The following is a 25,718-nucleotide window of genomic DNA, read 5'->3' on the forward strand; positions in this document are numbered from 1 at the left end:
GTTAATGCTTTACCCTCTATCCATCTGCGCTGGGATGAATTTAAGAATGCTTCACATACGACAGGAAAATATCATTAGGAATCACAGCCAGGATATTCATCATTAAAGTGAATTTTTAAATTCTGTTATTGAAAAAAATAGAAGTAATATATTTTATTTAGAACAACTGTTCCAAAGATCTATGGAGCAACTAATCCGTACGTAAAATATTCTGATTTAATAATAGATAATTCTAGAAGAGAAATTAAGGTATGTTTTCTTATCTGCACTTAAATTTCACTAAAAATAGTTATATCTTCCAGTGATGAAATTTCTGGCACACCTGGCCTTATATTCTATAAGCATTAAACTCTTCAAATTTGGCGTTTAGAACTCATTTCCATTTATTTAAAAAAAATTTTTTTAAAGAAACAGTGGTTTCTTTAACGTTTATTTTAAAGACAGTGAGAACTATCAGTGAATATTGTGTAATTTTGGCGTAGTCTGTATTCATGTGTTCTCTTTTGTGCTTTTTTTTCTTTTCCTTTACAGATTGCTTGTCCAATATTTGCAGGACTACTACACTTTTTCTTTTTGGCCGCTTTTGCTTGGATGTGCCTAGAAGGTGTACAGCTCTACCTAATGTTAGTTGAAGTTTTTGAAAGTGAATATTCAAGGAAGAAATATTATTATGTTGCTGGTTACTTGTTTCCTGCCACAGTGGTTGGGGTTTCAGCTGCTATTGACTATAAGAGCTATGGAACAGAAAAAGCGTAAGTAATTGCAAGCGACCTGAGTGTTTTTCAAGTGAATAATTTTTTAAAGCCTGTTAGCTGTCAGTGAGGGGCCCTGACAGACTAAAATAGCATCTGAAAGCTTTATTGGTAAGAGAATGGGCATGCCGTGCACAAATTACAATCAAGTCTTTTGTAATTTTCTAGGTTCAGAGGATTTGTACTCTAGCGAGGCAGATTCTAAATTATGGACTTTCTTTTTAACACAAAAGATTGACCTGAAACAAATTGAAAAAGTAAATAACTTTTTGGCCTTAGAAAGATATTAAGTAAAAATTCTTCTGAACTTAAAGCATCTGACAGGTTTAACTACTCAGTTTTAACCTAATGCTTCATTAGCTCTCTTTGTGCAGCCGACCCTCTAGCTAACTCTCATTCTGAATTGTGACAGTAGCACATTCCATCCCATATGTTCTACTTTGATAATATTTTATCAGGCAGTTTGAAAGGATTAAAATAAGTCACTGTCTTTCATTTATAAAAAATATAGATATTTATGGAAAATGACAGAAGGTAGACATAGCCATGTTTCTAAGGATTTTATTTGCTAGAGGCATGAATTTGCCTTCCAATTCTGTTTATTTTTTCCTTTGATAAAATTAGTTATATAAAGATTTCTTGGACTAAAGAAAGCTTTTTGACTATACAGATGATGAAAGACAAATAAAAGAAATTCAGTGGGGATTCAATGTTATATGAAAAATGAACCACTAAGTAAAATCTGTCTTAATAAGTTTATGCATCATTTACTCTAATACTAGATGAGTGCTATGCTTTGATTTTTTTTTTTATCTCGTATTCATCCATTCCCAGTTGAGGTATTATATTTATGCTGTACTGTTTTGAAACAAACATAGCAGCTGAACATTTTATTTTATCTGTTATGTTCCATAGGGTTAAGCGCTTTATCTCAGATACAGATCTGATAGGCAAATTTTGAAGATAAGAACTTAAAAATAATGACGATTTGGACTATCGAGTTTCAGGTTTTTCTTAGTGAAGTTAGAGATCTTATGAATCAGGGACTGGGTGTTGTGGGGTTTATTCTTCTCCCCATACAAGCATAATAATGTATGCCTTTACCAAATTTAAAAACTGAAATGAAAAACAGTATGTTGAAGTAAATAAATTACTACTGTTTACATCAAAGCCAACTCAGAGTTATTAAAATTATTCTTACCTGTGATAAGTAAATTTTCAAAAGCAAATGTAAAGATAGTTTTTGATAGATTTTTAAAATTCTATTTTTTTTGTAATTTTGAGGATCCATTGAAGCTACTTAATACATACTCTTTTCTTTTCATAATAGTTGCTGGCTTCATGTTGATAACTATTTTATATGGAGTTTCATTGGACCAGTTACCTTCATTATTCTGGTAAGGAGACTCTATTTTCCCTTCATTTTTAGTTTGCTGCTTTAGCAGTGTTATTGAAACAGGGATAATTGCTTTCATTGTTAATTTATCTATGCTTTCAAAGATTTATAAACATATCTAGCCTACAGGGTAAAATTATAAAGTATATTTTAAATGTTATACCATTATTGAGAGTTTATATATTGCTGATTAGTAGTATTTCTGAAAAATCCTCTTTCCTCTAAAAAGTAATTTTTTTAATCTAATTTAGTTTGCTACAGTGTGATGTCATAATCTAAAAAAATTATCTCTATATATAAGCCATGTAAAATTTATCTATATATAAGCCATGTTAAGATCACATGATTTGAGCCTAGTTTAACAATTAGTAAAGAATAACTGAAGTGTATATTTTGTTTTTGAGTAGTGAATTTTTTGCTAAGAGTTTTAGTTCAGGAAGTTATGTCTCCAAAACCTGTAATACTAGCCCTGTACCAAGTTATGTGGCATTTATAAATTAAATGAATGTTTTATGGAATTGAAAGAACATTAGCTTAATATTTATCACATTAATTTCCACGTAATTTAGTACTTTTAAATAAATATCCATACCCTAAATTCTTGTGGGGGAACAAAAAGATTTTAAGTTGAGATTAATAAATGAATATTAAATCACTTTTAAACTCATTAGAAATAAAATTATTTTTCTAAGAGTTTAAAATCCCAAATAAAAATATTGGTCTTTAAGAAATATAAAAAAAATAATAAATTTGATACAAGTTAACTATAGTGACATTAAAGTGTTAACTGCTTATATTACCATTAGTCAAATATTTGAAATATAGTTGAAATAAAAGGATGTAGCTAAAATATTTGGACTTAAAACTTTGAAAAGGAAACATAAACAAGTTTAAATATTGCCTATATCTTTTAAGTACCTATTTTAAGGATTTTTTTCTTCTTTAAAAGAAATGACACAAATGAGCTTATTAGGATATTTCTGTAGTTAACTGGTGTTTCATAAAATTGAGAAAAAATTTTAGTAGTTCAAGGAAACTCAAAACTACTTCAAGTGTATGTACTTTTGTCCTTAAAATGAATTATTTTATACACTATACAAAGCAAAATGAAAATTTGAGGTGAATGCCTGTATGAATCAAACCAGTAAAACATGTTCAAGTGTTCCTAGAAAAGCTGATTTCTCACCAGAACTCTTCAATCCAAATGATTGCCCCAGTTTTTGTTGTTTGGTTTAAGTTAACATAGCCTAAGCCATTCTTAAAATAAATGGTAAACAGCTGACAAGAAGTGGCATGATCCTTAAAGACTTCTCTTTTTTTCCCCTGAGCCCTTGGCTAAACATATTGATACTTTGAAAATTGTAGAGACCATTTTCGGGGTATTTGGTCTATAAAAGTATCATGTGTTCACTTCTGTTGTGCTACAGTTTTGTTTATTTCTATCTAAAAATAAATACTGACTTTAGAGTATTAACTTTGTCACTTGGCCTAAAGACTTTAATGTTCACATATAGTCAGCTTCTAGGAAGAAAATGGGTAAAGCACATTTTATTGTATTTCCCACCTACAGTGTGAGCCTACTATTATTTTTTAGCCTTGTTGTCATTATTACCCTGTACCAAATAATTTAGGTTGAAATGTGAAGGGCTTTTGGGAATAGTGTTCCCAACTTAAAAACAAAAACAAAAACACAGCAGTTAGCTGTTTTGACAGTACAGATCCTAGGAGTAATTCTCCTGTAACTGCTTTGCCCTCTAATTATCCCAACACAGAGAGACAGAGTGATATAGAAGGGTAAAACATCTTGCCTGTGACCTAAATTGAAATATGATACGATAGGATTGTACAGCACATTTGTTGAATATTAATATATTTATATTACATATATCCTGATGATAAAGGATATTTAAAAGTCAATTCAGACACAAATCTTAATAATACAAGTTACATCGTATACTACCCTTTGAAGGAGTACTCTTACAACAAAAATTACTTATCAATATTCCTGGAAAGTATAGTTTTGCATTTCCAACTTTTCTGAATTGAAGCCATTTAATTTAGTAGTATTAAATAAGTGTACATTTTTAATAATGTTCTATGAAGAAAAATAACATGCTATGGAAGATAAAACTCCTTGCTTCTGTATTTCTATAGACTGTCTTGCCTACAGGCACTAGAGTTATTATATCTATGAGAAAAGTGCTTGTAAGTAATGAGCAGTGGGAAACCATTAGTATGCCTGAAATGGTTTAATGAAAGCTTGGATCATGACACGTCAGGAGCTGTTCTTATCATTTGGACAGCTCCATCTGCATCGTTAATAATTAATTCAGTTCAGTAAGAGTTCAGCTCACACACTCATTTAGAAGTCTTCTTCAGAGAACACCTCTCCGGCTGCTAGTCCCAGGGAGAAATAGGTTTCTGCTTGGCTAACAGCAAAGATCTGGAGATACAAGTGCAGTTTTAGAGTTGCATTTGCCAGGTAGCAAAAGCTCCAGGGAGGACAAAAAGGGTCAGAACATGTGCAGTTCAGTTAGGTTACTTCAGAGTGGTGTTTCTGTTCTTCTGTCTTATCATATCCATGTCAGCACTGCAAGCTGTGGAATGAATTTTAAGCTGCTAAGCCTAGACGGATGTGATTCAATTGAGCAGGCTGACGACTATAAAACAAACTGTAGGCTCCTATAACCGGTGGTACCTTATTCTTTTTCTAAACTTCTTTGTACCTTTGTGTCATCCATATGGGTGATGATTAGCTACGCCGTATCATTAAGTGGAGAACTTTATCAACAAATTATACTAGCAGATTATTTATACAATAATTTATGAAATTATTGTTTAGAGATAGGTAAAAGTGTGTTATTTGTCATTAGAAGAGAAGGAATGCCCCATTTGGTGATTTACTCTATTTAGCTGAGTAGGAAAAATGTGCTTCTTCTGAATTTGCTTGCTGTCTCTTCCACATAGAATTCTATTAAGAGATATCCATCTACCTATTTACCCGTGTGTACACACAACACACACACGCACAGCAGAGTTAAAATCTGATTAATTCCTGGATGAGTTGCCTCATCGTTGCCTCATCTCTAAAATTAATCATCAGTATGGGCATTTAGGCTAATGGGTTGACATACACTATATAATTCAGCCCTAATACTGTGCCCACTAGTGGCTTCTATGTGGATGATTGAGTAAATGACATGCACTTCCCAGGTTTAGACAAATCTTTGTGTACACGGTTTTAATTCTGTCTCTTTCCTTTCTCACTGATGCATAGCATCAAAGTATGTACTATCCCAAAATCTGTACTATGTTTAAACTTAGTAGTATTTATGTTAGAAAGAAGAAAAAAAAAAAGCAAGTGGACAGAAAGTGGCTCCATTGGAATTTGGAACAAGAGCAGCACGTGAAGGGCTGCCTTTTCGTATGCTTTCCAGGAAGAAATAGGGGAAATTCCATTTGATGGTTGGGATTTTTTTTTTCTTTTATTTTTTTAAATGCATACCAAATGCAGGAAAGTAAATTGGGAAGAAATAAAAGTGAGGAGAAAGAAATCCCTTACTCTAATCAGGAAAAAAAAAAACCACACACACACAGAAGTTTATGGCTGTAAAGAGCCATTTATGTCCTGAGGAAAATGCAAAGAAGGAAGAACTCAGATTTGCAGTTGGTACTTCATCTGAAACTAACTTTTTTTCCTTTAAGTGACTATTGTGTATGATAGATTTAATCAGAGATATTTCTATCTGCCCTTCAATTTCTTGTTCTGATTCTCTCAGTTACATTTTAAGAGAACAAGAAAGGAGAAGGGAGAGGGGGAAAAACATCTACTGAAATAGTTTACTGTACAAAATCATGACTCTTATCAAGACTGTATCACCTCCTGAAAAAGATCACAGCCAACAATATTTTTTCTATGAAAATAAATATATTTACCTTTTTTTTTTAAGCAGTGGAGACAGAAGAGAACTCTAAAACCTCATTTTAAAAAATTATTTACACTTCAGGAATCGTTCTATTTAATTCCAGAAAGGATTTCACTGTCATCCATTTTGGTGATAGTATATTAAAATGTTCAATACCTAAATGACATGAGTATCTTTTTCATTTCTTTAATAGGACTAATAAATACATTGTTGGTGAGATTTTTATTTTTAGTGTGGAACTGGGGAAAAGAGAGTATCTTACACTTAGCAATTTTTTTTTTTTTTTGGCCATTTTATATTGTAGTTCACGATATGTCTAGTGTGCCTTTTTTCATTACTACTTTGTCTTGAAATGATGGTATTTTGTCACTTTGAAGATACCGTTCCCTCATTATTTGTATATTTTCAAGTCATATTTCAAAGTCTAAATTAGTATTGGCTTTAACTATAAATTTCTTGGCACCTAAATATTAGTGCATTGGTTATGATTCTTGTGTTTAGTTTTTTTTTAATTGGAGAACTCAGACATTTTTGAAATAATCTGAGTGCAAAACTCCTTCTGTGATTTTATGATTATTTTTCTGATATTTTTAATTGTTTTTAAAGAGATTCATTTTTAAGACATCTTTTTAAAACACTAAGTTAAAGAATGTTAGAAACTACAGCCTCTTTTTAGACTCAGTTTTATGGGTTTGTGTGTTGTTTAGCTATGTGAGTAGAACACAAACAGGTTTGAGAAAATAGAACTAAGTGTTAGATATACAATTTGTCTCGTGGGAGTAGAAGTACGTGGACGTTGTAGCCATTTGCTGATTATGGGACAGCAGTGTTTTACAAAGAAAAAGAGAAATAGTTCTTCCAGCAAGCCAATCAGGGAGAGGTCATTTGAACAGCATACCTCTTGTGTTCAGAATTTCTTTGAAGTTGTAATTTATTTATTAATGTACTTATTGTTTATCTTCAACTCATTCACCAACTCTTCAGTGATTTCTAAAATGGATTACTCTTCATAGACGTAGAACCCTTTTTTGTTGTTGTTGTTAAATAGAGAGCTAGTTTAATTTTGTTTTGCTAGCAAACTCTTAATTTTCTCACCAGAATAAATTGGTCAGTTTTGTTTGTAAAGATGCTGGACTGTGGAGCCTGTGCACAGTATATTGAATCTCATCACTGACATTATAGTGGCTAAGTAATCTTTGGCAAAGCATTTAACCTCTCTGAATGTAACATGGCTCTCCAAGTGCTTCCTGTTACCTCTGGAGATAGATAGATAGGGTTGTTGTTGGTTTTCCCATTTTGCCGAACTTGTATGTATTTTGAATGTATTATATTTGTAACTAGAAAGAAGCATTAAACACATACGTTAACAAAAAAACCTCAGTAAGATGAGGAGAGAGGAAGGGGAGATGTAGCTAACACTCTGTTTCTTAAAGATTAAATAAGAGATGTTTTCTGTGTCACACTCAACTTGGTTAGTCTTCAGTCTTTAAAAAAATGGCTTTGTATCATATATTTTATAATGTTTATTTATTTTTGAGAGAGAGAGAAAAAAAAGAGAGAGAGAGCACAGGCAGGGGAGGGCAGAGAGGGGGGACTGAGATCATGACGTTAGCTGAAGTCAGATGCTCAACCGACTGAACCACCCAGGCGCCCTGCTTTGTATCACATTTAAGCTTTAATTCTATTTTTTATAGGTAGATTTCATTTTCATTTCCAGTGTTACTGGAAAATGTGTTACTTCTTAAATAACAGATTTTTGTCTAATTGTCTTCATTGGAAAATATGTTGGGATGTGTTCATCCTCAAGATTTCACATTTTCTACTCGTTTTCCTTTAATAGCAATCCTTTATACATCCACATCTTTTCACATTCACATTCTTTATTTTTCTTCTAATTTATGCATTATAGTGGGTAGCTTTTTTCCTTCCTGCCATGTACTACTACTAACTGCTACTACTACTATTATTTTATTCCTGAGGGAATAATTAACATGCTCAGAAAGTGATGAACATCAAACTGGGGCCCTGTGTGCTTCGGGAAATTGTGTAAGAAAAGGAAGAGGGACGAAACAGCACCGGGTGCAGAATTATGGGGTGAAAGAAATCAGTGTTTCTATGAGGACATTCAAAAAGAAGGGTTGAGAGATTTAAAGGATTTTAACTCTGAATCTGCAACTCTTTCCTAAGAGTTGCATACATTTTTGTGTTTATTTGGGGTCTGGTGTGTTTAAGGTACGTAGCATTCTTATTTGTAACTATTCTCTACTTTTACTAGTGAAGATGTACTCTTGCATAAAATAAAGAGTAAAAACACTGTTGATTTTGCCTTTAAAAAAATTAGAGATATACTGTACCATCATTCTTTAGAAACTAAATCAGATATTTACCGTACTACCAAAAGGATCTCCCTAATTTCTCAAAGGAAGAAAATGTGTCTTAACCACAATTCAGTAAGCACATTCTTGTGTGGAGCAGTGGGGTCAATAGATATTTGTTGAATGAATTGCCTGTGAAAATGCAAGCCATTTGCTTATATCGTGACCAACTGGAATAATCGTCAGAATATAAAGGTAGAAAAATGTTTCTACAAATCGGTTTGCTTTTTCTCTAGACAAGTATTTTAATAAATTAATTTTTAAATAGTTTTTTAAACAGAGAGCTTCTTTTGTCCTTCTTTTGTTAATGTTAAGTAATTAACATGAAACGATAGAATGCTATCTGCCAACACTTGCAAATTATGCCCATTAACCTCATTTTATCCCTTAAGAGGAAATTCTACTTCTAAGGGAAATAATAAGGCACAGTTGACAAAATGAGTGATAAACAGCTTAGATTAAAGCCTTCCCTCTGTTCCTAAACTCATCATTAGGAAGGGCTTGGAAATTTTATTTATTGGCCTATGTAATTTTTTCCTAATGATAAAATCAGAAGTAGTGATGAATGAGTAAAATAATGTTATCACTTTATCAGATGGTGTTGTGACTCAGTAAAAATGATCATGTTATTATCACAAAATTATATTGAGTGTTTACCACCAAGGAATTGCTTTTGTCCCTGTTTGTCCTTTTCTGAATACTCCATTTGGGCTTGCTTGCACTCTCTGTAAGCCAAGTAAAGCTCACAAAATATAACTTTGTTTTGTCTTTCTAAAAGTAATAATCTGAAGTGAATAAAATGTCAAATCCAGGAGTGATCAAGCTTTTAAGTTCTATTTTTGGAGCATAAGAATGGAGCTGCCTTCTCTCTGTCCAGCGTTCTTCCAGGTTTCTGTAGAAGCAAATGCAAATTACAAACCCTTATCTCTCTTCAGTCAAAACATGTCTATTCTTCTGAGTTCGCTCATGTTGACCTCCCAAGCCTTCCTTCCCTGTCAGGTTCCATCTTCCCCAGTTTGCTTTTATTTGCATTTCGATTTCTCTGCACAGCTCAGTGTTTGGAGGGACTCTAACACTGTTTAGAGGGACTCAAAATAGCCTTTCTTCAGAATTTACCTACGTCCATACAATAGAGAGGCATAAGGAAAAAAGGACTGATGGCTTTTAACAGTTAAATAGCAAATATATACATATTTTAAAAGTTTATCTTACTTTATATAACTAACGGATATTCTTTCATCATTTTCCATGTTTTCTTTCATTTGAGCCTCACAATTACCTTACAAATAGATTGTGCAAATGTTACTGTCCTCATTTAATCAGTCAAAATCAAAAGCTAGACTCTCAGCTGCATCTTAGGGCCCCAAGTCCAGCAATTCTTAGAAGCTACGTGGTATGATGTAAATGCCCCTTCTAAAGAATTCACTTCAGTGTTTCCATTAGATGGCTTTTAGGCCCTGGAGTACCTCTAGCTAAAGAAACTAATTTAGGTTTTCTAATTTATTTAGTCGTCACATGATGCTGATTTAATGAGGTTGCGATGTCATGTCAAACGATATATTAACAAATCGATCATACATAGCCAGAGTATTTCTTTTGGGGGGGGATTCAACTTGATCATTGCCTGTAAAATGGAGTCAGTGTCCACCATGTACTCGTGTCATTGACACTTAACTGCATTAACTCATTAAGTGTATTTGCAAAAACGGATTCGTTTTTTACTCTTCGGTTATGGTGTCTAATTCTTTATTTGTTATAACAGCTAAATATTATCTTCCTGGTGATCACATTATGCAAAATGGTGAAGCACTCAAACACTTTGAAACCAGATTCTAGCAGGTTGGAAAACATTAAGTAAGTATTTGGTATTTTAATTCTAGTGCTTGACAAACTAAGTGAAAGATATTCTCCACAGAGAATACATGAATACCTTCTATCAACTGTAGAAATTATTCAGAATGATGTTTTACTGATCAAGGTTGAGCCTTACGTTGACCATGTCACAGACATTGGTCAAAAATTAGATAATAATTTCTGTCTTCATCTAGAGCCAAGAAATTGTTTCGGTAGCTTTGTGGAAATTCCATATCACTGTAGCAATTTCATTTGAATTTAAAATGCAGTTCAAAATGATGTTCCTGTTTGCATGGCTGATATGATTATATTGTTTGTTTTGTTAAATGGCTTTCCTGATTTAAGGATTCTGAGCAGTTTCTACTTCTAATCCCGTTTTCCTAAAATAATTTTTTCTATTACTGTTGTTAACTTGGAGATTATCTGTTGTTTTCATGGCAATTAAAGAAATGTTTACTTTATTCAATATTGAACAAAAACTACAATGTCCTATCCATGGAAAATGCTATCTAATTAAAAAAATTGATAGCTGTTGATTCATGAAGTCATTCATGGAAGCATTTTAAGAGTTATCTTTTAAATGTGAGTTAATTTAAAATTGGAGGAGGTATTATTCAAGTTGGTTATAATGGGATTGTGAAAGATATATTTTTAATGTAAAAAATGGCAGATCTATAGTAAGGGCAATTTAAAAAAAAGCAATTAGATGTTTTAGATAGGTCAGTGCCAGCTTCATTGCATGTTGCATGGTAAGAGAGAGAGCTAATCTTTAGCATCTCTCTCTTTTCTTCCTTTTCCTCTTTCTGTCTTCTCATCTCCACCAGTAATTACCGTGTTTGTGATGGCTACTATAATACGGACTTACCTGGGTAAGATAGAACCCTACATTAACAAATTTATGGCATGATTTATATTTTTTACAAATCCGTCAATATCATGAATTGCCCTTAATTTTTATAATTATTTTGGAATATCTAATTTGCTATAGTATTTTTAAACTATAATATGCCTTTATTTTTTAATTGCTTGCCTCTGCATTTTGACTTTCTTAATTTTGACTAATTTATAAAATATATAAATGCTTTCTTATTACTTTCTATTTTAATTCTGTCTAATAATTTTGTTTCTCTTTTCTGCTTATAATGCTTTCTAGCTATGAAGATAATAAGCCATTTATCAAGTAAGATCATTAGTTAGACATGGAATGCACTGACTTTAAATCCTTTTCATTCCGTCCTATTTTCTACAGTTCTTTTCTCCTTAAGCTATTCATGATGAAATCTCTCCAAAATTATTTTATTTTGAAATTGTTCTCATATTTTTGTCCCATTTCAGCTAGGCTTCTTCATGCTTTAGTTATAAAACCTTAGGTTCACCTAAGATTAGTTTATTAGAATTTGCAGTTTAGGTGTTCAGTGATTATCTGCCATTTAACCTTTCTGTATGTGTCACATTATTCAGTGTCATGAGTACACCACAGGAATAAGAATATAGGAGTAAGCTAATTAAGGATTCCTTAATTCCTTTTACTAAGATGCACATAAAAGTCAATAAAGTCAGGGGGGATGTGTTACACCTTGTATTTTAATATAGTTTTGATACTTTGTTAATGCTGGAGTGAGAAAAGGTCATACCTGCTGTCGCTGTTTTCTCTGGAGGCTGCAGTACTAAATGCTATTGTTCTTTCTCTAATCAATGAAAGGTTAAAGCCAAAATGCTGTTGAGTTTGAATGTGAACATAGAGAAAGTCAACTGCTACTACTGATATGTGAATATTTAAGTGTGATACGTGTTGTTCTCTCATTGGACTCGTTAATAAAATTCGCTCTATTTTTTCAGGTCTTGGGTGCTTGGCGCTTTTGCTCTTCTGTGTCTTCTTGGCCTAACCTGGTCATTTGGGTTGCTTTTTATTAATGAGGAGACTATTGTGATGGCATATCTCTTCACCATCTTTAATGCTTTCCAGGGAGTGTTCATTTTCATCTTTCACTGTGCTCTCCAAAAGAAAGTAAGTGAAGACACTTCGGAGCTCTGCCGGCTTGTTCTTTGGCTTGAAATTAATAGGTGAAATAGAGAAGGTTGTACAGTTTTATAGCTGGCAGATTACCAAATAGAATCACATTTTTAATCTCCAGTTGGTTGTAATGCATATCTGGAAATGCAGGCTTCGTAGATAAAATATGTCAATCCCAATCATCTTTTGGATCTCGTTTTGGGAATATTATAAACCAGACACTAAACCTAGTTTAAGAGTTCTTCGTTGCTAGTGGGGCCTACAAAAATGCTCTTTGTGCAAGGGGTGTACGAGATAACAAAAAGGTTAAGTAGTCTCATGCTTTGCTCGATGAAGGGAATGCAGCGGTCCAAAACGAAATTGAGCATAAGGATAAGTGACCTTGATTTTAAAAGCACCAGACGTGCAAACAATTAATATTAATGTTACCTTTTGAGTAGTTGTGAAAGATCTAAAACCCAGTAATTTAATATCTCATGTCTTATTATTTTGTCCTGATTTTCTGTTAAGTGGAGTCAGCAAAAATGATTCAAAAACGAAAGTTAAAGATGAAACATTTGCACAAACATGTAAACTAAGAGAATAGCTTAGCCTCCATTTAACTAGGTATCATCCTTTCTCTGTCTGCGTATCTAATACAGTCTTTTTATTCTGTTATTACTAGTTGGTCACTAAATTGAACAGAGAAATAGAATTGTGAAAGCAAAAACGATTATGTTTTCAGTCCTGACAAGATGATAGTGTTGTCACTTCCATCAGTTGTTGAGGAAGCTGTAATTTTGAGATAATGACAGTGGCATCTGCAGTACTGACAGATCACGCGCATTCACAGCAATATAGGCATTAGGCAAAACCAATGTTGGAGGGTATTATTTGGATAAAATGCCATTTTGATTGCCATCGTCTTGGTCATGCCACGTTTCAGAGCAGTTAATAGCCATTAAATGTAGAAAACATTTTTTTCTGAGGTATCAGGTGTTACTTAATAACCCTGAACTTTAATTTTCTAAACATTATACAGGTATAACGTTGTAATTATTGTGGCTTTTACTGTTTCTTACACAAGTGAGCATTTTGTATACGTGTATGTGATCACATACCATAATTTCTTCCAAATGTGTTTGACATAAAGCATAAATTTGGCAGAGAAAGACTGAGGTGGTCATTATTTCCTCAGAGAGGTGTGCGGATTGATTGAACAAAGAGATTCTGCTGTGCTTTCTAGTTAACAATTATGTTTTGGAAATACTGTGTTGCACTTCTTTTGAACACATTCTACTTAGTCCGGGATATGTCCTGTTGGGTGCTGCCAGGATGAATGGTTAAGAATATGACATAAAATGATTTAGTTAAAATCACACTTCTTACTGCTCGAGTGAGCATATTTGGGTGAAGAAAATGCTTTGAAAGTTCAACTCCATTGTTATTTGTTCTAACATGTGTCGTTAAATAAAGCTAAGAGGATGAAAATGCAGGCGCACTTAGATTTAAAAGGTCATCTAGTAACTTTAATTCTCCAATTCTTCAAGGAATAAGTGTCAAAGTCATGGTCTTTGTAGGCAGATACAGAACATAGAACTCTGAGGAGGGAAAAGTGTTTTTAGTGTTTTTGCAACCCACTAGAAAATAATTTCTTAGGCAGCTTCTCCTCCTCATCTGTTCTGATTTCATTCTGGCTCTAAGCCCGAGCAAAACTTGTTCACATGCCAAGAGAGCTGCACAGAATCCAGCCCTCTTCTCCACTCCCCCCCCCCCCAATTCTGTACCACCTCTCTAGGTGGGGCCCTATTATTTAGCAGTTGTTTGGACTTTACTTTTTAAAGTTCACTTTAAATTTTCTTCGGGCCTAACAGCTTTTCCATCTATTCATATATCCAAGCTTCAGGGGAAAAGGGAAATTACATGGGTATCTCATTAATGTGAATGGAAATTGCATAAATAGTTCCCTTGTGTGCTAATGAAGTGAATAGGCATCTTAGACTCTCTACACTAAATGTTAAAGCTAGACACATCAGAAAATGAAGAAAACATTCCATCCTAATTAATAGCATATGTATCAAAGTACTTTTTTTTCTTTATTCTTGTGCCAAAGTAGTCTTGTCATTATAAAGAGGTTACCCGCAAAACTATGCAATCCAGTAAAAGAAGTTTATGTATTGACCTACGTAAAAGGACATGAAGCGTATAAACTTTAAATGACTGAATTATGTGTGGTTAAATGTAATTAAGCGAGGAAAGTACTAATTTTTTGTCATATTATTATGAAATATAAAACTGGGGTTACTAAGTATGTAGATAGACTAAAGCTTTAAAATATTTTATATACATATGTATGTATATAAATAACACTTGTATAATAATAAGGCATAAAGCATTTCTACATATTACATCACATTTAGAAGGTCTTCCTAGCCAGTCTGGTAGACAGAGATATTTTTCTTATTACTGTGTCAGCCATTTCAGTTGAACTTGGTTTTGTACATTCATTGGATTTTCTCCACTGAAAAGTGTTAGTGGAACTTACTCCTCTCAGTCGTCTCCACTGCTCATTTAGAGAAAAGAGGGGCAAGTATATTTGTATTAATCTCTCGGTCTCGTGGTTCTTCAACGCAGGTACGCAAAGAATACGGCAAGTGCTTCAGACACTCCTATTGCTGCGGCGGCCTCCCAACTGAGAGCCCCCACAGTTCAGTGAAGGCATCGACCACCAGAACCAGCGCTCGCTACTCCTCTGGCACACAGGTAACAAAGAATTTGACAGCGTCTTTAATTAACCTTCTTTATAGAAAGCCTACTGAGACATGTTCTGTTCAGATGCACTAATTGTCTCCTCGTTATAATGATCTAGGTAGCAAATACTTACATTTTTAGTACTTTGGTTTTAATTTCTTCCTAAGTATTTCTTCAAGGTGTTTCTTGAGGTGTGAACATCCATTTTTGAGAGTGCATCCTTCTTTTAGAAGTCTATCATCATTTGGGGGATATTCGAAAGTTCTATAGCCATAGTGCTCTCTCACAGTGGGCACTCAATAAACATGTGTTGAATAATCAATCAATCAATCATATCCTCTTTTTTAAAAAGGCCATTAAAAGTAAAACTTTTTAGGAGTGGAAGATTAAATATTCTTTAGTACAGAAGCAACAAAGCAGTATAGACTTCCTTAGTTTTAGACCAGAATCCACACACATTTCTTTTTAAAGGCCACCAGATAATCCTACACAGATTGTTTAGGGTAGATCTTTGTGTGTCTTTAAGGTGAGCTTGGGGAAACTAACATAACATATGTCTTGCTATTTTATATTAATAGAGTCGTATAAGAAGGATGTGGAATGACACTGTGAGAAAACAGTCTGAATCTTCTTTTATCTCAGGTGACATCAATAGCACGTCAACACTTAATCAAGGTCAGTTACTAGGAAAATTTGAGTTTACAATATAAATTTTGTACCTTTTGCCAATTTACAAGAATTTCAGAGAAAACACTGATATTTTTTCCTCTCAAAATAGGTTTACATCACAAGCTCTTAAACCTGTTGAGTCAACTTTTATCCTTTATGAAAGTACATATAAATTCATCTTGTTCAGTAATGTAATGCAAAAAGTATACTTTCAAAGTCCACGTTAACAGAATGAGCCTGGAAAAAGTAATTGCTAAGAACATACTTTGCCACAGATTAAACTGTTTTCCTTTAGTGAACACAAATCCATCCTTTCTGAGGCATTTATGAAAGTTTTCTTTTTAAAACATTAACATAATTAGAATAATTACTCTTCACATTAAACAGTGCCAATTTTGCAGTGAAAATTCTTATTTGTAAAATTATTTTATTTTACACTTCTTTCAGAAAGTACAAAATCAGTATCAAAAACCTTTACAGTAAGTCTTCATAAACAAACAGTTAAGTACATGAGAATCCCAAAGCAATTTTTTCTATTTGAATTACTAGTTTTAGTGTCTTTACGGCTTGAAACTTATCATATAATCAATATAATTCCTAACTTAAAATAAGCTGGCAAATAAAATACTAAAGACACAAGTGCATATATAAACACATAACCCTGAATCCAAGCTTAGTAAGTTTGAATTTGGTATGAAAAAAATCACATTATTGTATATATCCTTAAAAAGGTAATTTATCCAGCTAATTTGTCTTGATGTACTGATTTGTAATATAATATAACGTGCTATATATTATCACAGATATTAAAGACATTTTTCACTGTTGACATTGTTCTGATGAGATTCTGGTTTAAAATGAAAACAAGGAGTATGTATGACATCAAAACCAACTTGAATTTTAAAACATTTTTTTGCCAAATTACATTAGCTATGCAAAACGTATGTTTGATAAGTATTGAAAGGTTTGTAATTTGTCAATTAAGAGTGAGTGAAATGTGTGTTTATTGCATTACTCTGATGTTTTACCTAATTCTGTTAAGATGACTATCAAAAAGGAAATGAATTATTCAATGATTCATTTTTGAAACCTGGCAAATAAGATTACAGAATGAAAATTCTCACGATATGGAGTTTGTGAATGGTCTAATAATTCGTTATGTACACAGCCTCCTTCTTCCCCCTCGGCATGTGTGTGCTCTTGCATTTACTAAGAGAAGCTTTGTGCAACGTGTCCTACTTTTTTATTTGTTTGTGAAAGTTGTTTTTCCTCCTGCTTGTGTCAAAGTTGGTATTAACACAGATGTTTTCATGAGGGATAATCCCACACCTGTAAATTCTGGAAGTTTGAGATTCCCTCTTCTGGGCCTCAGTGGTTAGGTTTTTAATATTAAGCAGTAACATCTTGAAACATAATGTTGATCTCTGTGCATTTAATTGCCATTTTTGTTTAAAAGTGATTTTGTATAAATTAGTAAATGTCATCCTCAGCAGGTGTTTACTTGGGGGACTTAGAAAGCACCTGTGAATTACTGAAATTTAACTTCCCTCTCCCCTTTCTCCTTCAAATTAGTAGTTCAAATACAGTCAGAAAATTTCAGCAGATTATCCGTTGCCAACTTGTCCACTACCCTTGATGAATACAAAAAGTACTTTACTGCAACTATAACACGAAAAATAAGAGAACTGATGTACTTTTTTTTTCTGTTTCTTTGCTTTAGGAATGACTGGCAATTACCTACTAACAAACCCTCTTCTTCGACCCCACGGCACTAACAACCCCTATAACACATTGCTCGCTGAAACAGTTGTATGTAATGCCCCTTCAGCTCCTGTATTTAACTCACCAGGTGTGCTTATACTTACGAATAAAACTACCTTTCTTTGCTGCTAAACAGAGCTCTGATCTTTACCCTTTTTCTAGTATACTCAAGTTGCCATATATTTATTATTTCCTCTTTGATTTCTCAATTTAAAAGAATTACTGTATTGCCCATGCCAGGCTTCTAAAACTGCACTATATTATAGTAAAAATTCAGTCATGATGGTATTTACCAATAATTATCCATGTTTTCAACACAGGTGGCATAAATCTTAATATATTATTACAGGACTGACATCACATGGTCCGAGAGCCCATCTTCAAGATTTATATCATTTAGAGGTATCCTATCTATGTAATATACTGTTTAGTTTACTCTAAAGCTTGCGGACAGAATTTGCTTCTGGAATGAATTAGCTAATAAAGATAATTTGGATGCCTAGGTATAGAAAACTGCATCCAGCATTATCAATGTAACCAAACTATAGTATAGTGCAGCTTTATGGGAGTTTTTTTTTTTTCTTAAAAAAACTTTGAGAATAAAGTTAATATTAGCCAGTTTATACCTATAGTTTTTTATTGGGGGAGGGGGAGAGATTGTCACTAACCCATCCTGTATAACTATGTTTTCTAATAGCTTTTTTTTTTAAAAAAAAAAAGCACTTGTATTTAATATTAACAGAATTTTCAAGATTTTGGTAAAAGTTATCACGTAATTACTGCTAGCATGTAATATTTATTTGTGGTTGGTATTTGCCACTAAATTAAAGAACTTCGTTTCCGTTTGGTTTTTTTTTCTTTACTTGAAATTCTTTTTTAACGTAACTGCGGTTTCTCTTTTCATTCTCTTGTTTTTCTTACTTTCCTTATGCTTTCCTCTAGCAACCTACAGAGAGACAAGTATGGGAGTCAAACTTAACTTTGCCTATCAAATGTAAATTTTTTCAGCATGATTTTTAACCGGCACAATTAAAACATAACTAGCAGTCATGAAGTAGACTCAGCGGGCAAGTGGTTCACAATTTCCAACTAAAGTGTTACCAAATTCAAACAGTACATCTATCTGTACTGCCTTTTGTCAGTAATAGAGGTCTGTAGCAAATGCTGTCCATACTTAAGTATACGCAATGCTGAAATAATTTGCTCTTTGAAGCCTGAGGTGCTGTCAACCAGAATGCTTAATAATTGACTTATCATTTCTGCATTCCCACAGTAATCTTGCTACAGGCTGTGGAAAGTCTTCAAGTGAATTACCTGAACTTGGGCAGAAAAAGTTGCCTCTTCAAAACCAGTCAAAGATGTGCTTAAATCTGCAGTATATCATAGAAAACACCTTTTGGATTAGCCAGTATATATTTTCATGTTTATTAAGCAATGATAAAAAGAAAGAAAAAAATGACCAGACTGAACCTCTGTGGAGGAAACAAATGCTAACAAGTGCTCTGTGTGTCGCCTGTAACGTACAACACCAAATGTTTTCTAAGTAAAGATGGTGGCACATGCATGAATCGAGAAAGCTAGAAAATTGCGCCAGTCAAGCCAAAGGAAGCCTTACAAATGCTATCATGACTTCCTTTTGTTATACGTGGCGCAGGATAAAAATTACAGTGTCCGTTTTTCAAATGTAGAAGTTGGATCAGAGTTTCTCAGACAATATGAGTCACCAACAAACACCCCCCCCCCCACACACACACACACACTTTCTCCTGTTTCTGCTAATGAGAACTTCTTGAACAGTTACCACATGTTTATTGGTCGTGAAATTGAGTTTTCTAGGATAATCTGCAGCTTTAAGAGCGGAGTCAGCACTAAAAAGGGAAATTTCTATTTTTTCCAAGAATTCAATTTTTCCTAGACTCCTCCAAGCCTTGCATACAATGCAGCAGCCTCACAGTGGTCAGTTTCATTTCAATAACATCATTTCATTTTTTTTTTTCCAGACCTATCTGTAAACAAGTGATTTTTTTTTCTCTAGGATTTTGAGAATGAATAACCTAACTTTCCATGGTGCAGACCATTTAATTTTCTCTGAAACTTTTGATTTTCATTTGCCTGAAAAGCACTGTGATGTCTTAGTTTACATGTTTATGTGTCTGTAGAAAATACAACTCTGATTCAAAGAGAGCATGTTACCATATTTTTTTTCCTCCTAAACCTCTTCTCATATCTTCAGCAGATGTATCCAATCTTTCATTCCTTTAGAGATAAAATTATATTAGCCAAGGCTGACACCCTTTTCCCATTCCATAGTTAATATTTATTATTGGTTTAATTTCTGTGAGCCATACTTAAGAAACCTCCAACATTTCTGCGTTTAACCTCCATGCCCATGGTGTCTGTGGGCCAGTCTCGTACCGTAGACTCTGCTGGTTCATTCGGTGCTGTCACTGTGACTGATGCAGACTGCAGGGCTGCAGGCAAACTTTGACCATTAGGAGCCTGGGGCCATTGCTGTTAGAGAGAGTCTTAGTGCCAAAAGAACAAAAACTCAAGATAATGAATATTAAAGGAAAAAGTAAAAGGCTGCTATTGCTGGTAATCTAATTTGTTGAACCCTTGCTCTGACTAAGTTGCTGAGAAGCTTAGAAATTCTTCATCATGTTACAATAAATCATTTTACTTTCTTTTATATATCAGCTACTCTTAGGCCAGATAGCCTGAGCAGACAGACATGATGTGAGTTGTCCAAAGTGAGTCATTCCACCTGCTGTCTATCGTGTTGTTGGATGGTGCTTGTGGGCCCCTGGTCCAGTCAGTATGAGAGATGGCTGTGGCTGTCTTTGTTTAACATGAATTCTTTGTACCTGTCCCATTTTTTTTCATTCTTTTTTTTACTTCATCTCCAGAAAAAGGAAATGTTAGAATGTTGTTTAAAAAGTTGCTTGCCAGTTATGTGGGTTGATGTTGTACATTTGCCTTCGGTTTTTGTATGTGACTTATTCCTTTTTAATTTAGTGTTGTTTAGGACAAATTCTGTTAATTTTATTTTTACAAACCATAGTCTCGTACTTTAAAATGTAAATGTCACTAATGAATTGCTTTGCATTAACTATGCAAGGGCATGGAGTGAAGTCTTCTTTGTGAGAGTGTCAGAGAGATTTGACCAAAAAATCAATTAATACTTACTGTCTCCCCCAAATTGATAAAGTAATATTCCGTATGCCGTCTTCCCTCCCTGGAAAAATAGTAGTATTCTTTCACACTTTCTCCTGTTATCTAAGGGGTTGCAACTGTCTACAGTTGGGAACGCGGGAAAGCCTGGCACTTTTCGAGGGTTAGCTTTCAAATACAACTTTGTCCTGAACGACATTAAAAAGTTTTGTGCAAAAGAAGTAAAGGCTCTCTGGGAAGGAACAGAGGCAATAACGGAAACCCCCTCCCTTTTCCGTTTCAGGACATTCACTGAACAATGCCAGGGATACAAGTGCCATGGATACTCTACCGCTAAATGGTAATTTTAACAACAGCTACTCACTGCGCAAGGGGGACTATAACGACAGCGTGCAAGTCGTGGACTGTGGACTAAGTCTGAATGATACTGCTTTTGAGAAGATGATCATTTCAGAATTAGTGCACAACAACCTTCGGGGCGGCGGCAAGACTCACAACCTCGAGCTCGCGCTACCCGTCAAGCCCGTGATTGGAGGCAGCAGCAGCGAAGATGACGCCATCGTGGCCGACGCTTCGTCTTTCATGCACAGCGACAACCCGGGGCTGGAGCTCCATCACAAAGAGCTCGAGGCACCGCTCATTCCTCAGCGGACTCACTCCCTTCTGTACCAGCCCCAGAAGAAGGTGAAGCCCCAGGGGACTGACAGCTACGTCTCCCAGCTGACGGCCGAGGCGGAGGACCACCTGCAGTCCCCCAACAGAGACTCTCTCTACACAAGCATGCCCAATCTTAGAGACTCTCCCTATCAAGAGAGCAGCCCCGACGTGGAAGAAGACCTCTCTCCCTCCAGGAGGAGTGAGAACGAGGACATTTACTACAAAAGCATGCCAAATCTTGGAGCTGGCCATCAGCTTCAGATGTGTTATCAGATCAGCAGGGGCAACAGCGATGGTTACATCATCCCCATTAACAAGGAAGGGTGTATCCCTGAAGGAGACGTGAGAGAAGGACAAATGCAGCTGGTGACAAGTCTTTAACAGTGCAGCTGCGGAATCCCAGGGGCCACGCGCAGGTATTCGTGAAGACTCCGCTGGCCCAGTGCAGCTCCCTCGGCCTCCGCCTGAAGAGATGGCCCTGTTGACCTGTGGTTCTCCAGTGTAAAAAGAGGACTGAACCTTGAAGTTCTGTGAATTTTTATAAAACGTACAAAAACTTTGTATATACACAGAGTATACTAAAATGATTATTTGTTACAAAGAAAAGAGATGCCAACCAGGTATTTTAAGATTCTGCTGCTGTTTAGAGAAATTGTGAAGCAAGCAAAGCAAAACTTTCCAGCCATTTTACTGCAGCAGTCTGTGAACTAAATTTGTAAATACGGCTGCACCGTTTTTGTAGGGCCTGCATTGTATTATATACAAGACGTAGGCTTTAAAATCCTGTGGGACAAATTTACTGTACCTTACTGTTCCTGACAAGACTTGGAAAAGCAGGAGAGAGATTCTGCGTCCGTTTGCGGTTCACTGCAAATCTTTTACATTAAGGCAAAGATTGAAAACATGTTTAACCACTAGCAATCAAGCCACAGGCCTTATTTCATATGCTTTCCTCAACTGTACAATGAACTGTTCTCATGAAAAATGGCTAAAGAAATTATATTTTGTTCTATTGCTAGGGTAAAATAAATACATTTGTGTCCAACTGAAATATAATTGTCATTAAAATAATTTTAAAGAGTTTGAAGAAAATATCGTGGAAAGCTCTTGGTTGCACATATGTTATGAAATGTTTTTTCTTACACTTTGTCATGGTAAGTTCTGCCCATTTTCACTTATTTTCCACTGTACACAGTGTTCTGCTTTGACAAGTTCGTCTTTATTCTTACATTTAAATTTCTTATTGCCAAAAGAGCGTGTTCTGTGGGGGGAAAAAACTCTTTGAAGCCAGTTACGCCATGCCTTGCACAAATGTGGTGAAATCTAGAAAAGAGTGTGTGTTCCCCCTCTGTTTATTCTTGAACAGAGGGCAGTGAGGGCACTGGGCACTTCTCACAAACTTCCTAGTGAACAAAAGGTGCCTATTCTTTTTTAAAAAAGAAAATAAAACCTAAATATTACTCTTCCATATTCCTTCTGCCTATATTTAGTAATTAATTTATTTTATGATAAAGTTCTAACGAAATGTAAATTGTTTCAGCAAAATTCTGCTTTTCTTTTCATCCCTTTGTGTAAACCTGTTAATAATGAGCCCATCACTAATATCCAGTGTAAAGTTTAACACGGTTTGACAGTAAATAAATGTGAATTTTTTTCAAGTAGTTAACGTGCACTTTTATGTATGATACGTGATTGGCTTTAACACACTGGTCCTTTCTTACCCCTCCCCCCCCACCCCCACTGCCCCATGGCATACATACATAGGTCCTCTCATAATAATAACCCATGGGTATGAGAAAGAATACAGTTAAGTTGCTTGATGGTTCTAGGTGCTGTAAAGAATATATTTGTATTCTAATTGCCCATTACCCATGCACAGAATCTGGCAGATGAGTTTCAGAAGACAAACACACGGAACATACTTTTGCTTGTTGCATTGCATCAGACCTAAAACAAAAATAAAAAAAGAAGGGTTGGAAATTCTACAATAGAATTTGGGCATCATAAAAAACATTGATTTTTCAGCAGAATTGAGAAGAAATTCTGTAAACATACTTTTACGATTTGAGGATTATAGCTCTCCCTACAGGCAGCTGCGAATGACTATATTTGTTATCATGAAAATGTTCAAAAATCATATAATTGAATCTCAACAGATAGATTTTTCCTGTCTACATCATAAGCATTTATACCAAATTCTTCTAAAGGGTAGTGGTTCTCAAGTGCTTCCACGAAGTTAAAAGTAACTTTTTTTTATGTGGACACACTTCGTCATGCCTATTGAATTTAAAAAGAATAATGAGAGGGGAAAAGTGTATGTTCATAGATCTAAATGCAGGTACAGTAAGGCAGACACTAATAAAGGATTCTTTTAATAATAGGGTAACCACAGAGGAGTGTATCCACATTTGGCTAATATTTGAGTTGGAAATTGATTATAAGAAATTATGTTAATATTCAAACAGATTTGACAATCCTCTGAGAAGGGTATTTTCATCTCTTTGGCTAAACTTCTTCAGGAGTTTACAAAACTTTATTTAGAAGCATTATCAAATAATCAAAAGTTTTAATTTTCTATTTTGATACACTTTTTCCTATCAAACTATACAGTGTTGCAGGATATATACTTCCCAGTGTACAAGCCAAGAAGGGTCAGGCTGGTTCAGTAATGAATTACCCACCCACCCCCCCCCCAAAAAAAAAGTTGCATTCATTATTCAGTTAGTGCTATTTCTTTCTCTTCAAGCGGTTCTTAAAACTGGTATGATGTGAACGAGTACATAAGGACATAGTACCTAAATGGTTACTGTTCTCTTCAGAAAATGTAATCTATTATGGATTGCCTCTATTAGAGAATACAATTTGGGAGCCATCTTTCATCTTTGTCACCAAAAGAAGAATCAACTTTAAAACAGATTTCTTTTTTAAAGTATATAAATGTTACCTTAAATTCCATTCAGGGGGCTCCTGAGTGGTTCAGTTGGTTGAGTGTCTGACTCTTGATTTCAGCTTAGGTCATGAGCTCACGGTCATGGGCTTGAACCCTGCCCTGGGCTCCACTCTGAGCATGGAGCCTGCTTAAGATTCTCTCTGTGTCTCTCTCTGTCTCTCTTTGTCTCTCTCTCTCTCTCCCTCTGCCCCTCTCCCCTGCTTGCACACGCACTCTCTCAAAGGAAATTTTTAAAACTTTCAGGAGGTCCCCTGGTACGAATTAACTTTTATGTTTAAAATTATTAATCTATTGACTGACACATTATTTTATTTATTAGCACAATGATTTTTGGGAGACTTCTCGGACTTCATTGGGTATAGAATTTCCACATCCTTGATTCTTTTTGTGATAGTCACGACTGTGAACTTTTATTCACATTGTTGTACCTATTCCCAGGGACAGACATAACTGGTCTACTAATAATAAGGAAATTTTTTTCCATTTATTACAGTTGCAGCTTGATACAGTCCAGATTGACCTCTTTTATTATTTTAAAATATAGGCTTGGTTTTGTTCTTACATATATATATACACACACATATACAGACACACATGGATGGCCGATTCCTCTTACAGGCTTTTAAAATCATTTATGTATAAGGAAGAGGATCCATACAAATCTATAAAGTACTTAAATAGTTGTCAGTTCAAACTCCTACACATTCGAGGGTAGTTACATACAATATTTTAACCAGTAAAACAACAGCTACAGATATTTGACAAAATCACCAACACCATCCTCTCTCCACAAAGAAGCATTACACACAAATTCATTAACAAACCTCAAAAGACAAATTCATATGCACTTGTTAAAGGGATGCCTGCTTTATGTATTTCAGTGAGAAAAAAAAAGAAAATGTATGTTTCCATCAATTCAACTTTGAACTTCAGGTTTAAAATTGACCTTCAAGATGTTCTCATGAGATAGAGTGTTTGTAAAGAGTTTTAACTCATAAAATTTTTATTGCAGTTATAACCTTGTAAGTAGAAACACTTGACTGAATGCATGCAAGTTGAATTTCTGAAATGAAAATAGCTCTTCATATTTGATACTGAAATTTTCTTTAAAGACTGTAATCCCTGCAGTATTTTACGAGTACAACTTAGTAGCAAGTGTTCACACAATCCTGTGTTCCAAATATTTCTCTTACCATAAAATTGTTGCATTTAATCTCACACATCAGTATGAAGAGTTACTGTCATGTTGAATATAGATGAGGATTGCTTCACAGGGCAATAAAATGCATATGCTTTTTGGTGAACATGCTATATCACCACTTCCTGCTGGTGAGCATCAAGTTGATTTTGAGTAGTCCTTAAATAGTATGTATTGGCAGACTAGAAGCATTAGCGAGTGAATAGTTGGGGGTTTGCAGATTATTTCCTGACCGTCTTAATTATCATTTGAATGGTATAGAATG

The 25,718-nt window shown here is 34.6% G+C and overlaps 1 protein-coding gene across 31 annotated transcripts in view; it reads left to right on the forward strand.

The window, feature by feature from the left end:
- ADGRL2 (adhesion G protein-coupled receptor L2) overlaps positions 1-22,966 on the forward strand; it is a 631,707-nt gene extending 608,741 nt beyond the window's left edge. For 10 of the 31 annotated variants that reach the window (XM_086717375.1, XM_086717376.1, XM_086717378.1 and 7 more), the window contains 10 exons: positions 532-752; positions 2,083-2,149; positions 10,212-10,303; positions 11,128-11,172; positions 11,457-11,483; positions 12,143-12,311; positions 14,931-15,059; positions 15,626-15,722; positions 17,437-17,565; positions 20,932-22,966. In XM_086717375.1, the coding sequence (XP_086573501.1) occupies positions 532-752; positions 2,083-2,149; positions 10,212-10,303; positions 11,128-11,172; positions 11,457-11,483; positions 12,143-12,311; positions 14,931-15,059; positions 15,626-15,722; positions 17,437-17,565; positions 20,932-21,686 (1,731 nt within the window). In that variant the 3' untranslated portion in view covers positions 21,687-22,966. Of the gene's footprint in view, positions 1-531; positions 753-2,082; positions 2,150-10,211; positions 10,304-11,127; positions 11,173-11,456; positions 11,484-12,142; positions 12,312-14,930; positions 15,060-15,625; positions 15,723-17,436; positions 17,566-17,797; positions 17,880-20,174; positions 20,228-20,931 lie in introns of all 31 variants that reach the window. The other 21 variants (XM_086717395.1, XM_086717396.1, XM_086717401.1 and 18 more) reach the window with 7 other exon arrangements.
- The last annotated feature ends 2,752 nt before the right edge of the window (positions 22,967-25,718 follow it).

This window comes from Puma concolor, chromosome C1 (assembly GCF_028749965.1).
Source record: "Puma concolor isolate L17-30 chromosome C1, mPumCon1.1.hap2, whole genome shotgun sequence".
NCBI classification, from domain to species: Eukaryota; Metazoa; Chordata; class Mammalia; order Carnivora; family Felidae; genus Puma; species Puma concolor.